Source organism: Osmerus mordax, chromosome 11 (genome assembly GCF_038355195.1).
Source record: "Osmerus mordax isolate fOsmMor3 chromosome 11, fOsmMor3.pri, whole genome shotgun sequence".
Taxonomy (NCBI): domain Eukaryota; kingdom Metazoa; phylum Chordata; class Actinopteri; order Osmeriformes; family Osmeridae; genus Osmerus; species Osmerus mordax.
Genome location: NC_090060.1, coordinates 12,981,820 through 12,996,147, shown reverse-complemented (window position 1 = coordinate 12,996,147; position 14,328 = coordinate 12,981,820). Strand labels below are relative to the sequence as shown.

The 14,328-nt window shown below is 44.6% G+C and overlaps 1 protein-coding gene across 1 annotated transcript in view; it reads left to right on the top strand.

The window, feature by feature from the left end:
• Positions 1-373: 373 nt before the first annotated feature.
• Positions 374-14,328, top strand: part of stard13b (StAR related lipid transfer domain containing 13b) — a 41,803-nt gene continuing 27,848 nt past the window's right edge. Inside the window, exons 1-5 of the mRNA XM_067246107.1 lie at positions 374-1,008; positions 1,093-1,441; positions 4,703-4,846; positions 5,969-6,121; positions 10,621-10,651. Coding sequence (XP_067102208.1) covers positions 374-1,008; positions 1,093-1,441; positions 4,703-4,846; positions 5,969-6,121; positions 10,621-10,651 — 1,312 coding nt within the window. The remainder of the gene's footprint in view (positions 1,009-1,092; positions 1,442-4,702; positions 4,847-5,968; positions 6,122-10,620; positions 10,652-14,328) is intronic.

Below are 14,328 nucleotides of genomic sequence, written 5' to 3'. Positions count from 1 at the left end.
CCAGATGTTCAATTTCACAGCTAACTACTCGCTGGAGCGCACGCTCTCAGAGCTGCTGCGCTCGGCTGGAGTCAGACACTTTGTCATACTGCTGGCGTTGCAGTGGAAGAATAGAGATGAGGATAAGCAGTTACATAGTTAGTTAAACTGTGCCAATTTGTTATTGTCTTAGTATAGCTTAATATCTCTGTTGAGCTTGATAGGTGAAGTGTCTCTTGCGTCCTGCTCATGCTGCCTTCTGTATTTTTTTCAGATAATCTGCTGTTTGATCTGTGGTTAGTGTCTGGGTTATTGATCCTGAATGAAGATGGAGAACCCTTACATGCTTCTATGGATGTATGCTGTGACTTGTGACAGACTGTGAGGCGCTAACATGGAGATGGCAAGAATGGAAGTTCTGGAGGGGAATCAGTCGCAGAAGCCTTCCTCTACGAGTTCTGCAGTCGCTGGATCCTTCCTGACTGACAGCTCAACTGAGAGCAGAGAAGATGCTTTACCACTTGAGTTCCTCACCTGCGAGGCGAGGGAGCCAAACCATGACACACCCCGGCTGGAGAGTAACGCTGAACGTGTCAATCACAACAACGTTGACCTAATAGTACCGGCGTCTTCTCTGAGGTGTGGCATGGAGGCATTCAGAAGCTCCAGGTCTCTCGTTGACCTCCAGCTCCCCGGTGACCTGATTATAAAGTCGACTCAGCACCATTGTGATAAGCTCACGGTCCCTGCTTCTCTTCTGGAGAGGGATACCGTCTTTGAGGACGGTGTTCCTGTGAACTCGTCTGCGATGACTGACCTGAATCTCAACCACTCTGGTCAGGTGGAGGATCTACATCTATGTTCTGTTCCTTCTGTGAAAACAGGCCCATCGAACCCAACTGAGGTGTTGCCAGAAGGACCTTTCCTGAATGGTCATGTGCAGAACGTTCTGGTTCACAATGAAGATCCTTGCTCCATGCCTCACTTGCTGGGTCTCTGTGAAGACCACCCCCTACCTCTCTCTCTCCACTTGTCTACCTGTGAAGACCACCCCCGACCTCTCTCTCTCCCCCTGTCTACCTGTGAAGACCACCCCCGACCTCTCTCTCTCCCCCTGTCTACCTGTGAAGACCACCCCCGACCTCTCTCTCTCCCCCTGTCTACCTGTGAGAGATTCTGGGAGATGCCTCGCATTATCAAACACAAGCCCGGTTCCATCACCTTTTCAGATCACACCTGCCTCTCCAGTTCGGACCAGAGCGTGGTCAATAACGACAGCTCAGACAGCAGGGAGTCTTCCTCTGAGGACGACAATGAGATCACCAAGCTGCCTGGGAGCAGGGAGGACCTGGTCAGTCACTTAGGTCCAGGTGGGCTGACCCTACCCAGCAGCCCCGTGGCAGAGCCCACTGCCGGCTGCCTGTTCCTTGGATACAATGCTGAGCAGGAGACCAGCTCAGAGGTACTGTATTCACCCCTTCACGTCACTCAACTCAGACACTTTCCCCACACCAACGACTTAAACCACATTGTTCAACTATTGTAAATGATATTAAGCCCAGCTATGTTTGTACTTTAGCTAATGGCAAGGCTGAGTGCTATATACATTTCATATGTTTCATATAAGTGATTCAGACTTTTTTTAAACAGGAGTATCAGTGTTGTGGCCCTCTGGCATTTCCTGTCTGCTGGCCAGATGTCTTGGATTTTCGAGGCTGAGCATTGCCACAGTATTGGTTTACATTAGAATAAGCTAAAGACATTTTTGGGAAAATGCATGGTATTTGCCCGTTATCTACAGGCTTGCTGTGTTTTGAGAGGTTGTGTATTTGGTGTGATTGTGAAGGAGTGAATTGATCCAGCATATTTCCATCAGTTAAACACAGCCCTCACCGGAATGCAGACTGACTGCTTTCTGTCCCTTCTAATAGCAGGCCTTTAGGAGTACCAGAACAGTTGTAACTTGACATCTTTCTTGTGACCTTGCTAGTAACCATCACATGACCTCAAACTTAGTTTTATAGCACTCTTAAAATGTGTTCTGGACTTTTATGAATGTGTTTACATGTGTCAGCTATGTCATCTGTTGCAATGAAAGGGAACATAACGAGTGGACATATTTGTCATTCCATTTAAGCTGAGAGAGATAACAACATACAGTAAAGAGAGGGCAGGTAGGGGCGACTCCAACTCTCTTGATAGTCTTCACTGGAACCATGGCACAATGTTTTTCATAAGTTGTTTGAGAAGAGGGTGGAAAAACGCAGGGAATTCAGGGAACTTTCAAAAGGGAACAGGGAAGTTTCAAAAGCACTATGAGACAGTGAGGCAACCCATCTGGGTGCGATGCCAGAGTTAGATACACACAATGGCAGTGTGCATCTAACACAAGGGGGTGTTAGATGCACACTGAGCCACTGTGAAGCTGACTTGCTGTCCCAATGCCAAGGATTACAGCGATTCAGGATTTTATTGTCAAGGTGCCAGTAGGATAGCAGATATCATGGTTTAAATTGAAGAGAGGAGATATGAGTTGACTATTGAACAATTGATGGTCATTGTCATTGCTCCCAGTCTATTATTGTCCATCAAAATGATCTGGTATAAATCTTCCTCTTCCCCCCCCCAAGTTAATATTTTAAGAGAATACCACTTCTAAGAATAATTTGTGCGCTGGCATCGAGGGGCACTCAGTGTAGCTCCTGAAAGTGACCATATGGGGGCACCATCGTTACAGTTGTGCCTTCAGGCTTCCACCCCCTCCTCTCAGATCTCTGTGTTTGGTGTGTTTGCTTTTTTCCAAGAAAGCTGCATCGTTCTCTGCTGATCTTGATAACTTCAGTCCACCCTACATGTTTGTAGTCGGAGGGTGTTTTTGTTGTTTAATACAGGCTAACAGTGCTGACCTATTCCATAGTGTAGCCAGGTAGCCAATACCCTTTCACATGACAGACTGCAGATGATCGCCCATCCTTCCATGGTGATCTCTGGCACTCTGTGGGTGGCATGGTCTAGGCACTGAGCCCAGAGCCACTTCACTGCTCATTTCCATGTCAAAGAGGAAGTGTTGTGGTTTACAATGTGTCCAATTTGCACTGATAAAGTTACAGTCCTCCCACATTTTGTTTCCCCAGAAGATAACATTAATGCGTTTATCTAGAGGATTGACTCATACCAACCTTGTTGCCATGGTGTGAGGGTTTCTCACAGTCGATGGGGCCAGAGCAAGGATGAGATGAATCCAAGCTACTGTCTTTCTTTGCTTCAAGCCTTCTATGGAATTTGGCTCATTCCGTTTAGTGTCCACATTCCAAACTCACACTTTGTGTGTATGTCACTAAAGAAAAAAAAGCTATTCTGATTTTGTTTTGGTATACAGTTGTAGTTCCTGCCTTGAAATACACAGGGTATCAGTCTGGGTTTTGCCTGGGGATGAGGGGATTATTCGGACACCTTGAAATAAATACATATGTATACAGCTTGTAAACAAGTTGCTGGCAAATATAAATGCTCGTAAAAGAAGTAATCTTTTCAGCAACTTGATTCAAAGTTTCTCTTAAAATGTCTTAACCAGACCCTTGCAGACTGTGCGGCATAAACACATGTATCCTGATGTCCTAACCAGGAGGCCCTGTGGTCCAGTCAGTGCCAGGAGGTGTAGGAGAGCTTGGAAGCGGCTTTCTCCTCTCTCTGTGACCCCAGACCACCCCCAGCCTTCAGACCCCATGAAAGGTCAGAAGGGGCTACTCAGATTTAGGTCATTCCTCTGGGATTGAGGAGAGAGTGGCTTTCCCCTAACGTGGGGGTCAGTCAGCTGACCCTGCATTGGTGATGGAGGGAGGGGCCATCTGGTCCGCTTCTATAGATACACTTCTTGCTTATGACTTAACTGCCTCAAGGTATAAACATTACACCAGTTACCATATAGGGCTCGAGCCTGCCTATAGTGACCAGGATTATTCTCAGCGGCTCACCTATCAGCACAATAGGTCCACTAATAGAGATGACGTCCTTCAATAGGATGATTGTGTTTGAATAAGCGTAAGCTTTGATGCGGAAAGTAGCAAGTGCTTGGGGCGGGGGGTTTCAACAGTCACATTTAGAAACGAATGCCAGTTAATTCTGGGAAATGGATGAAAGGCCTTGTTGATATCATTTCTGTACGTCTATGTAAGTCCATGTACATAAACACACATACACACTCACAAACTCACACATAAACACCACTATTCTAGTTCTTCCTTCCCAACACACTACTCCGATAATGGGGCGACCAACCATGACATAATTTATGTCTTGGTGACTGAGACGCTTCCTGCTAATTTATGAGGTGAATGTTCAGATCCTTAAACACAGCTCACGTCTGTGTGGATGCTCTATTTATCCCCTGAGCAGACTGGGGGGCAGGGAGTACCAACGTGCTGTGCATGGCACACATGCCTGGAGTCCCCTCCTTTTGTGTTGCTATGGCACCACGGGCAGCAGGTGAAGCTATCACATTTCCGTCTGTGGCCGCAGAGCTGTTCTGGTGGCCGCTATTTGTAACGCACTTCACTGCTTTGGTTGACCAACTCTAAAGATTAAACTATAATCAGTCTGACAGTCGAAACCTTTGAATGCTCAGTGCTCCAGACATATTGACACAGACCATTTCTGTACAGTAAAACCTAAACAACTGATTCTCCTTCTATGCAGTAGTAAAACACCTGACTTTCCTCTACAGGAGTGTCCAGCTGTCCAGTCCCCCTGGTCTGAGTGTGTGAAACAGCTGATGAGCAAACTGGACCAGCTCCACCTGGACATAGAGGATGCCCTAAGCACTAGCCCCTCCCCCTCGGGCACGCCCGGCACCGCCCGCAAGCTGCAGGTGAGGAACGCAGGCATCATCTCTCACATACGGGAGCAATGGCTGATGGGTTATTATTATTGGATGCATTCTGAATACAGAAATTGCGATATATGCCATGTATAAACTGAAAGAGAAACAGCCTGTTTTAGAAGAACAAATATTATTATGTGCTCATTATTGATGCATATGGTTTGACTCCCATTTCAAAGCAGATATTTTGCCTTTTGTCTCTCTGTAATCAATTAGCTATGCTTGTGAACAAAAATCTGGATGGATTATTGGATCACTCATGCAACAGGTGTTGCAGGATTGTAAGTCAGTTAGGCCCACAGTGTGCTATACAGTACAGACACACACACTCAACTAAGCACCTGGATTTAACCAGAAAAGGCACAATAAGACCACAAAGCTAGGGTTTGTGAAGGTTTTTAGCCAGACGAGTAGCGGTGAGAGAAGTTATAAGAGAGTGATGACTGTCTGTGAACTATGGACTCTGTGTTTGAGTCTGTGTCTTTGAGTCTGCTAGTCTGACAACGGAGACACACGGCGTCCATTTTATGACGTGAGACTCCATGTGATGCTGTAGTTGGAGCTGCAGTCTGGGTGGGATCGCGTGGCGGAGACAGACAGTCATTGTGTTCGGGCTCTTACTACTGGGATCCCATTCTGTTCCTACAAGACTCCAGTCATGGTGAATGTATTATGAAATACCCCACCACAGCCGTAGGGAACAAAACTGTCCTTTTTGGGTTCACATGTGTGAGAGAGTCTGTGTGTGTATCGGGACACTTAGAATGTTGTGTAGAAGTGGCTGTTGGTATGATTTAGTCCATTAGGAATGGTTAGCCTCCAGCCATTGGCCCAGCTATTCAAGGCATTCAGTAGAACTGCTTTAACTAATGACAAACGATCAGAGAAGACGAAACGACTATACTGCCATGTTAGACAAGGTCACACTCTTCGTCTTTTCAAAGGACGAATACACACATGCGGTACAGGCTTTCTGGTCTCACAGAATCGAAAGTTAGAGTTTGACCCCATCCTCTGGTTTTACTCTAGCCACCACAGATCTTCCCTCCGAATTCCTCTCCCCTGCAGAATGAGAGAGAGACGGTGTTGATTGTTGTTCTGCTGTTTTAGTGCCCGGCTGCTTCGAGGAGTGCCGTAAACCAGTCTCCTACCGACAACAATATCCTGGATAGAGCCGTCGGAGCAGAATGCCTGAGCCAAGGCAGGTCCTCCGCTCCTTGTAACACATCCATCGGACTGAGAGCAAATACCAAGAAGACAGCGGTAAGCTCCTCTTAGACTCTACTACTATGTGTTTCCAAGCTCACCCATAACTGTTTTACTCTGTCTGGGTCCTCGTGAAACTCAGAACCAGGGTCTGTGCAGCAGTCTAGCTTTCCCAGACCACTGTCCTCATGCTGGGAAAACCTTTGGTTTGTTGGAGTAAGGACTCATTTCTGAGGGAACATCTTTTACTTGGGGCTTGTGGGTTTGGATGATTGCCTTGGCCAGCTATACACTTGTCTTCTGTGCCACTGAAAGTCATTTGAATAGATTTTCTCCACAGTAATTCTTTGATGTTACAGATGTTTCAAGTTAAAAGGAAATACCAGCTGAAGGATGAGGACCATTTACAGACATTTTTCTTAAACCCCTAATTTATTTATTAAAGTTTCTGTCTGTATACAATATATTATATTTGTATCTACAATATATAAAAATCTACTTAATAATTAAGAGAACATCAATATGTTTGAAATTAGGTATTTAATGTTAAATACTTCATATTTAAATCTCCGATCAACACACATGCTAAGTGTATTCATTATGTGTGAAAAGTGAAAAGCTAAGCATCCAGTGACTGTGTAGGTAGGTGATGTATCACTAGCTGTGCAGTAGGCATATCCTTCTTGCTAGTACTTTGGTAAATATTTGAGGTTTATATTAGAGTTGGCGCCAACATTCTCCAACAAAGATTCTGAAGCTCAGATGAACTAAATGAATAAATCTTACTAGGAATGGACAGGCAAGACATTTTGTATTTGGGCTCAGGTGAAAGCCTAAGCCTGGGTTTTGTATGTCTGGGTTTTACATGGTAATTAATGGGAGAGCTACTGCTACCTAAACGGTGAACTAGGCCTTTAGTCTGTTTGACCTGTTTTCTGACTGCATCCAGGTGGCGCTAGCATGTTTAGTCTATTGTTTGCAGCTATGGGGTGCCAGGCATGTTTTCTAATTGATGTGACAAACCCATGCTAACAGCTCTTGGCAGGATCAGAGCAGACAGGAGGATAATTCTATTAAACTTGGTGGGTAAATGATCTGTCTTTGTGCACTCCAGGTGCAGTTGTTGAGGGAAAAGGAAAGGATAAGCAGCTCAGCCAGACAGGGGGAGATTACAGCCCAAGCAGGGCTCATGAGGGGGGATTTGTTCTGTGGCTGGAAAGGTTAAGCTGAAGTTAGTGCAGTGGTCGAAGTTCTCCTAGAAAGGTGCCAACATGCCGACGGGGGTCAGTCTAGCGAGGTGTGGTGTGGATAAGAGGAAGCTTTGAAGCGGTGAGGAGAAAGTGCTTGGGTCAGAGTCAGCTCTCTTTGTCTTGGGCTCTGCCAGCATCTGCTCTGGCTCTTACATAAATGCTGTGCGAAACTTCTTGCAGCGAGGGGTAGGAATGTGATGATGGTCTGAGCTGCTGTCAAGGGGCCGGAGAATTGAAGATGTGACCTAATGCTGTCTGTCATATGATTGGCTAGTCAACTATGACTTGAGCAGGAGGGCAGCTTTTTTGGGGAAGCAAAACTGGTACCTTTTGACCCCTCTGTTTCTGTGTGGTCTGAAAAGCATGTGTTATATTCACCTCCCTGTATGTCACATAATAGAGATTATATGTAAATAGATTAAATGTCCAGACAAAGAATATTCCAGACTGTTCAATAATCTTCACAGGTTCAGAGACCCTCTGGTCTTCTAGATTAATAATAGATTAAATGTGGGGACTGGTACAGTATGATAGAGCTTGTCATGTTGGCACAAAGAATCTTCCATCCCCCAGGCAGAAGAGTGTGATGTTTCTGAACACCTAGACGTCCTGCTGTAAAAAGCGATGCAATAAACTGTCACCATATTTCAGCCCAGTAGAAAAAGCCTGGCGTTCTGCCTAGAATCAATAAGAAACTCCTCTGTAGTCCAGGGGGTATATCTTATGTAAGAATAGGAATATAATTTGGATTCTTGATAGAATTGATATCAAAAATGTGTTGTGAAAAGTCATCAAACACTGAGTACGCATGTAAAGTCATTGATACATGATGCTATTGTATCCAACCCATCATATTTATCTGATAAATAAGTAATAAGGCTGTTACTGAAACTCATAGCTGAGGGCTATGTTCTCAACATGCTACCTACACCTGTGCTGAATGTGAGAGATCCATGCCTGCTGGAATGCTGTAGAGCTCCCATGCTGCTGGGGTCCTGTGTGCCTGGACATGACTAAGCCTCTCCTCTCCTCCGCTGCATTCCTCCACTGCCCTCCACACTTCACACTTCACAAACCAGCTAGCTTGCCTCTCACCACTGTGCCTGGGTGGAGGTCACTTGGGCGATGTGCTGTACATACTTTGTATGTCAATGAGCCCTCAGCATGTTTTTCTACAAAGGGTCAAAAATGCAGGCAACTTGTTCGTGATGGAATGTATTTTCCATACATTAGGTTGCATTGACGAGCAGCTAAACACAGAGAGGATTCTTCCTCCTGAGCAAGTTGAATAAAGGAGGGAGATGGATGAGGCTCCTGAGACCACATCTGGCCGTGCTCGCAGCTTTTGGGTCACTTTGAAAACCAGCACCCAGAGCTCCTACTTTTCTCTTTCATGTTAAAACTAGAAGAAAAAGTAAGGCAACTTTCCCAGGGACTGAAAGAGGAAGTTTTAGACTCTCTTTTGCAACCAAGAACAAAAGTCACTGAAATGCTCACTCAAATTAAATCGGGTGAAAATTAGATTGCACCATAGTTCTGGGTTGGGGAGAACAGCACAACTGAGGCAGAGAGAACCACAGGAAGTAGACCTCCCCGGCTAGCTCAACCACATAACCTCATCTGCTTTGTAGGGGCACATCCATCATGCTACTGGCCTGCACCAGAAATTTGGTCTGGCTATAGAACATTGGAAATGCATGAAGGTTTTTTCGCCACTGTGAACAAATTTGATTTGGCCGCAGATGCCAAAAGAAACATAATAAAAGATTTTTGAGGTCACCTCAGACCTTAGTGAAATGCATGCTGGGGGATTATGCAATAGCATCTAAAAGTGTGACCCTTGTAAAACATCTTACCACACGCAACATGTGCTTTGATCCAAAACACATAGTCTCACCAGTTCTGTCAACTACTCTGACCTGTCCTCTCATCAGCCTGTTCAATCCCAGAGTGGGATGTCATTGTGATAGGAGAGCAGGACAGCTATCACTCACTGTTGCAGACCTGTCACCTCACATTAACATGATCATGTAGATAGGGTTTGGCTCCCACAGACAACAGACCTGACAGAGATGTTGCTCTCTTGCATGGAAGCGTGACCAGTGATCTGGCTTTGACAAGAGTAAACTGACAACAGACGGGGACTGGACAGAACTGAGAGCTGAAAGTGGGGCATGTCAGAAAATCAGCTTTTATGAACTAGTCCCTCAACTAGTTAATAGTTGAGGGAGAGTGATGTTTGATGTCTTTGAAACAGTGTCAAAAATGGCTCCCTAAACTCTCTACTGTGGCCAAGCTTGGCCCACAAATTTTTGTAGGTTTATTTTTGCATGTGGGTCAGACTCTACTCAGTGGAGACAGAGTTATTAGGTCTAGTCATATTAACACACCATGCCACTCATATATTGCCCCATTTCGCTAAGCAAAAGGTAGCAATATGAGATTATGATGACAATGTACAATGTCTACATTACTAACCCTGCAGTGAAAGTCTATGACCTAACATGTGCCGAATGTTATGAAATTCTACCCTGCTATGCTAGATCTCACAGTCAACAGGCACGGAAATTCGTGACAACATCAATCGTTTTTAAAGGCCCTACAGCATAGTCGCAAAGTGATTCTTCTATAATATCACTCAAGCCAAGGGGTCCCTGGTACTGATAGATAATTCCTTCTTCCACGACAACACTGTGGAACAGCCACCAGTTTTCATGACCTCAATAAAGCAAGAAAAACATAGCTGTAGCATTTATTTGTTTTATAGTGAGAAGATTAGGCACTGTTCAAAAAAAGTGTTGGTTGATTTATTTACTTTTCAAGGAGATTTGGAAGTTGTATTGGGATTGAACCAGCAAACCCACTTTACTTTTCAAGGACATTTGGAAGATGTATTAGGATTAAACCAGCAAACCCACTTTGGAATCTCCTAACCATAGCAAATGTCTAGTCTGAGAGGTTTGTAGGGTTGGGAAATATACTTGCTGGGCTGTTGGATGTCGAAAATGTGGAGACAAAACAAACAAACCAGAGTCTAAATCTGTGCTCAGGAGAAGAGAGTCAGAGAGGGAAAGAGATGGGTGAAAGAGAGAGATTTTAAACAATGACCATGATACAGGCCTCAAACAGTAGATTTTGACTGAGGGGTAAGATGTCAAACTGACCGTGTATTACAGGTCCTACAGTAGGTATGTTGTACCTTAAACCTTTCAGCCCTGTATCCTTTAGTCCTGCATCTGACTTCCCTTTTTCTCTCTCATATGTCTCCATCACCTTGTGATAGTTCTTTGTTTTTCTCTCTTGTAGATGTCCAGTAAGATGACCAATGATGGAGCAGGTAAGACATTTTAGTACTTTTCCAACAAGCTGAGTTCACACTCGGGCTGAAGGGACCAGATCAGAGGACATGTCTATTTTCCACAATCAGATGATGGTAAACTGTACATTCTCAAGATAAGCCTTGGGCTCTGTGCTGGATTGCAGCATGCAGTGCAACCGTAATATCTGAGGTAGAGCTTGCCCTCCTTGCAGGGTGAGCCAGAGAGCTGCGGCCTGCAGGGTGGCATAGCTGTGGCCTCAAACAATGTGAGGGGGAGAGTTATGGGCACAGGTGTCTGTGGCTAACACCCAGCCAGTGTCTAGAGAATGTCCAAGCACACAGGCTCTTATTTTAAAGGCCTATTTATACTGGTTGCTCTGCGCGACACATTTAAAATTAGGAGGCATGCCAGATCATTGTTGTTTTGCTGAGGGGAAATATTTGGCCCAGCGTGATGAGGCTCTGGGGGCAGCTGGAGGATTTGGGGGGGAGGCCATTTTGGGCTCCAGTTGCACTCTCACATGACCTCTGCTGTGTATGGTGGTACCTAACAAATGTACATTATGGTCTGGAAACATTCCAGCCACTTCACTGAATTATATGGTCTGCTGTTTGGTCTCTGTTTGAATGATTTACGATGTGCTCCATGATTGATCGCTGGTCTTACCTAGGGTAATTGTTGGAAACCCTGAGAGGGATTTTGTTAGCTTTTAAAAGGTTGATGACTTCAGCTAAAGCTTGTCACCACCACAGAGCCAGTATCCTTATTGGCATTTGTGTCATGAGGTATTTCTCCTGTGAGTTTCTGTATTCTCTTTGTTAATAGCAGGCAGTATTTTTAGCCACATGGCTCTTGACATGCTATTTCCCTTTCTGAAATGGACCAGACCAATGTCAGTGTCAACATTATTTGGTCATAACCAATGGTAGGAGCAGTTACTGTCCATGTGTTTTGAATTGGGATACTGCAAGGATAATAACCATGAAGATGGTGATGCTGTAAAGACCAAGCTGGCAACGTTTCAGGCACATGAGGTATAATATTCCCAGTTCATATTTTACTGCTGCACCTAAGAGACTGTATGAGGTCATACTACAGTAGTCCAGATGGTCTGCAGACTTCACCTCATTATGATGACGCTATCCAGGAGAGCACATTCCGTGGGTCCAGTGATTAAAAGCCTTGGCACTTTATTCAAGCAATATGCAGTGCCTCCGTATAGTCACCTCTCTCTCTCTCTCTCTTTCTCTCTCTCTCTCTCTCTCTCTCTCTCTCTCTCTCTCTCTCTCTCTCTCTCTCTCTCTCTCTCTCTCTCTCTCTCTCTCTCTCTCTCTCACACACTCTCTGTCTCTCCCTCTCTCTCACACACACACACATACACACACACAGGCTAAAAACATTGGATCATGTGGAACACCTATACATTTAATAAATGAGTAATATGATCACAAAACCCCTCCATTGGTATGTCAATCCTTATTCAGCATAAGGGCCATGTGACTCAATACTACGCCTCTCGTCCTGTCAGAGGAAGGTGTTACGGCATGCATTCCTATTGAAAGACCCTCGCCTTTCTATTCACAACTTGGATGCTTGTGAATATTCATTATTTGAACCACAAGCTGTATGTGTGTCTCATGACCATTCCACTGCACATTGATTATCCACACTTCTCCACTGGGGAGGTTGAGACTGATCTGATCGTAGCTGGAAAAGAGTCTGGGCTCTCACTGTGTGTCCTCTATGTTCTTCACATGGAAAAAAAGGAAACTTCATGGAAAAAAACTGTGGACCTTTTGGCCCACTTGAGTCTTCCTCGTTTATTTTCCCTGACACAGAAACAGACCTCAACAACCCCGTCCTGATACCACTTATAGACTCAGTGAGTATTTGGTTTGTTTTAGGAATAGGGGAAAAAAAGCTTTTAGAACATTTACTAACATCATACAAGTGTGTAAATGCTGCATGATGAGGCCTACCATATCATATTTATCAGTGTATTTGTATGCGTGTCTGGTTAACTTGATCTCTGTGGAAAACAAACTCCCTTTTGGTCTGTGGCGTGGCACTGTGGGGCTGCATCCATTTTCCCACATCCCCAATATGCTGAGAGCAGACAGGGATGTTCATCTGTATAAAACCGGCTGTGTTTTAAAGAACATTCATCAACGTGCTAATGAATCAGAGGCAATACAGCAGACAGCTCTGTATGAACTGGTCTCCAAGTATCTGTCTTGATGGTAGAAACTGTTCCAATGACTGTGTCTGTGTTGACTGCTAATGCAGACTGTCAGAGGAGCTAGCTGTTGAAGAAACTACTATAGCAGACTAGTCTATATTATTCTCAACAGACCCAGTAGAGACTGCAATATACTGTCAAACTGTTGAAAAAATGACAGGGAGAGAGAGGGAGAGAGAAGTAGTTAGCAGTTGCTTTCTTAGCAAACAGCAGTTACGCTTAGCTGAAGTGTCCTTCAAATGTCAACTTTAACTTGCACGGTTAATAAAGGGCTGGGTGCTTTGTTATGATAAACATCACCTTGCCAGACCTCCAGTCTCAGGGAGGATGACACAACTGAGGTCTAAACACAACCATGCCCCAGAACTGTCAGGCAAATGCTGTCCACTCCAGTCCTTGGTTCTTAGACTTGGCATGCACACAGACAGCAGACATTAAGAGAGCCTCTCTTTGAATTTACAGTATTATCTATGCTGATGACTTGACTGAGGGATTCTAAAGCCACTTTAAATGTAGAAATAAAAGAGATTCTCTGGAAGGTTTTCTTTCCTAAATTCTCTGTCCCCTGCACCTCAGAGGGAAGGACAGCTGGAGAAGTTCTTCCAAAACCTGGCTTACTTCCCTGTCCAGACAAGGAAAGAGGTTTATAAATAATTGTCTGACAGAGCCAGCTCTCTTTCTTTAATTCATTTCCTCTATTTCTTTTAAATGTGATAGATGCTAAGCATAAGACTCCCCCTAGTTGTAAATAGTAAAGTACTCGTCTAAATATGATTTCACTCCTGATAGCTCTTTCAGTGAAGTGTTTTTCTACAGCAAATTGAAGTGTTACCAAAGCATTTTTTTAAATCGAATTATTTCAACCTACTTGGATTTCATGTTTACACCTGATATTTTTTGTCATTTAGCAGACGCTCTTGTCCAGAGCGACTTCCAGTAAGTACAGGGACATTCCCCCTGAAGCAAGTAGGGTGAAGTGCCTTGCCCAAGGACACAACGTCATTTGGCATGGCTGGGAATCGAACTAGCAACCTTCAGATTACTAGCCCGACTCCCTCACCGCTCAGCCATCTGACTCCTGATATACTATACTGGACTGTATGAGTGTCTCATCATCAGTTTGTGCCTCACGGAACCATTACAAAACCACTAGATTTTAAAATAACGGTCCTACACAGTTCGATTTTAGCCAAGCCTTTTCACAGAGCCTCCCACAGTATGGTCAATGACACAGCATTCATCTCCCTATGAAACAGCTCCTTTGTTGGTCTGTTGGAGTACATACAGTACTGTAAATCTCCTTCCCAATCACTCCCAGTGACACACCAGTCGCAACTTTATACAATGCTATTATATAACGTCCAAGACTGGAAATGTATTCCAACATAGTAGTTTTCCTGTGTGGTTTGGTTCCTCCAGCCCTCCCCAGCTGTTGCTCTAGACCCAGCCTTCTCG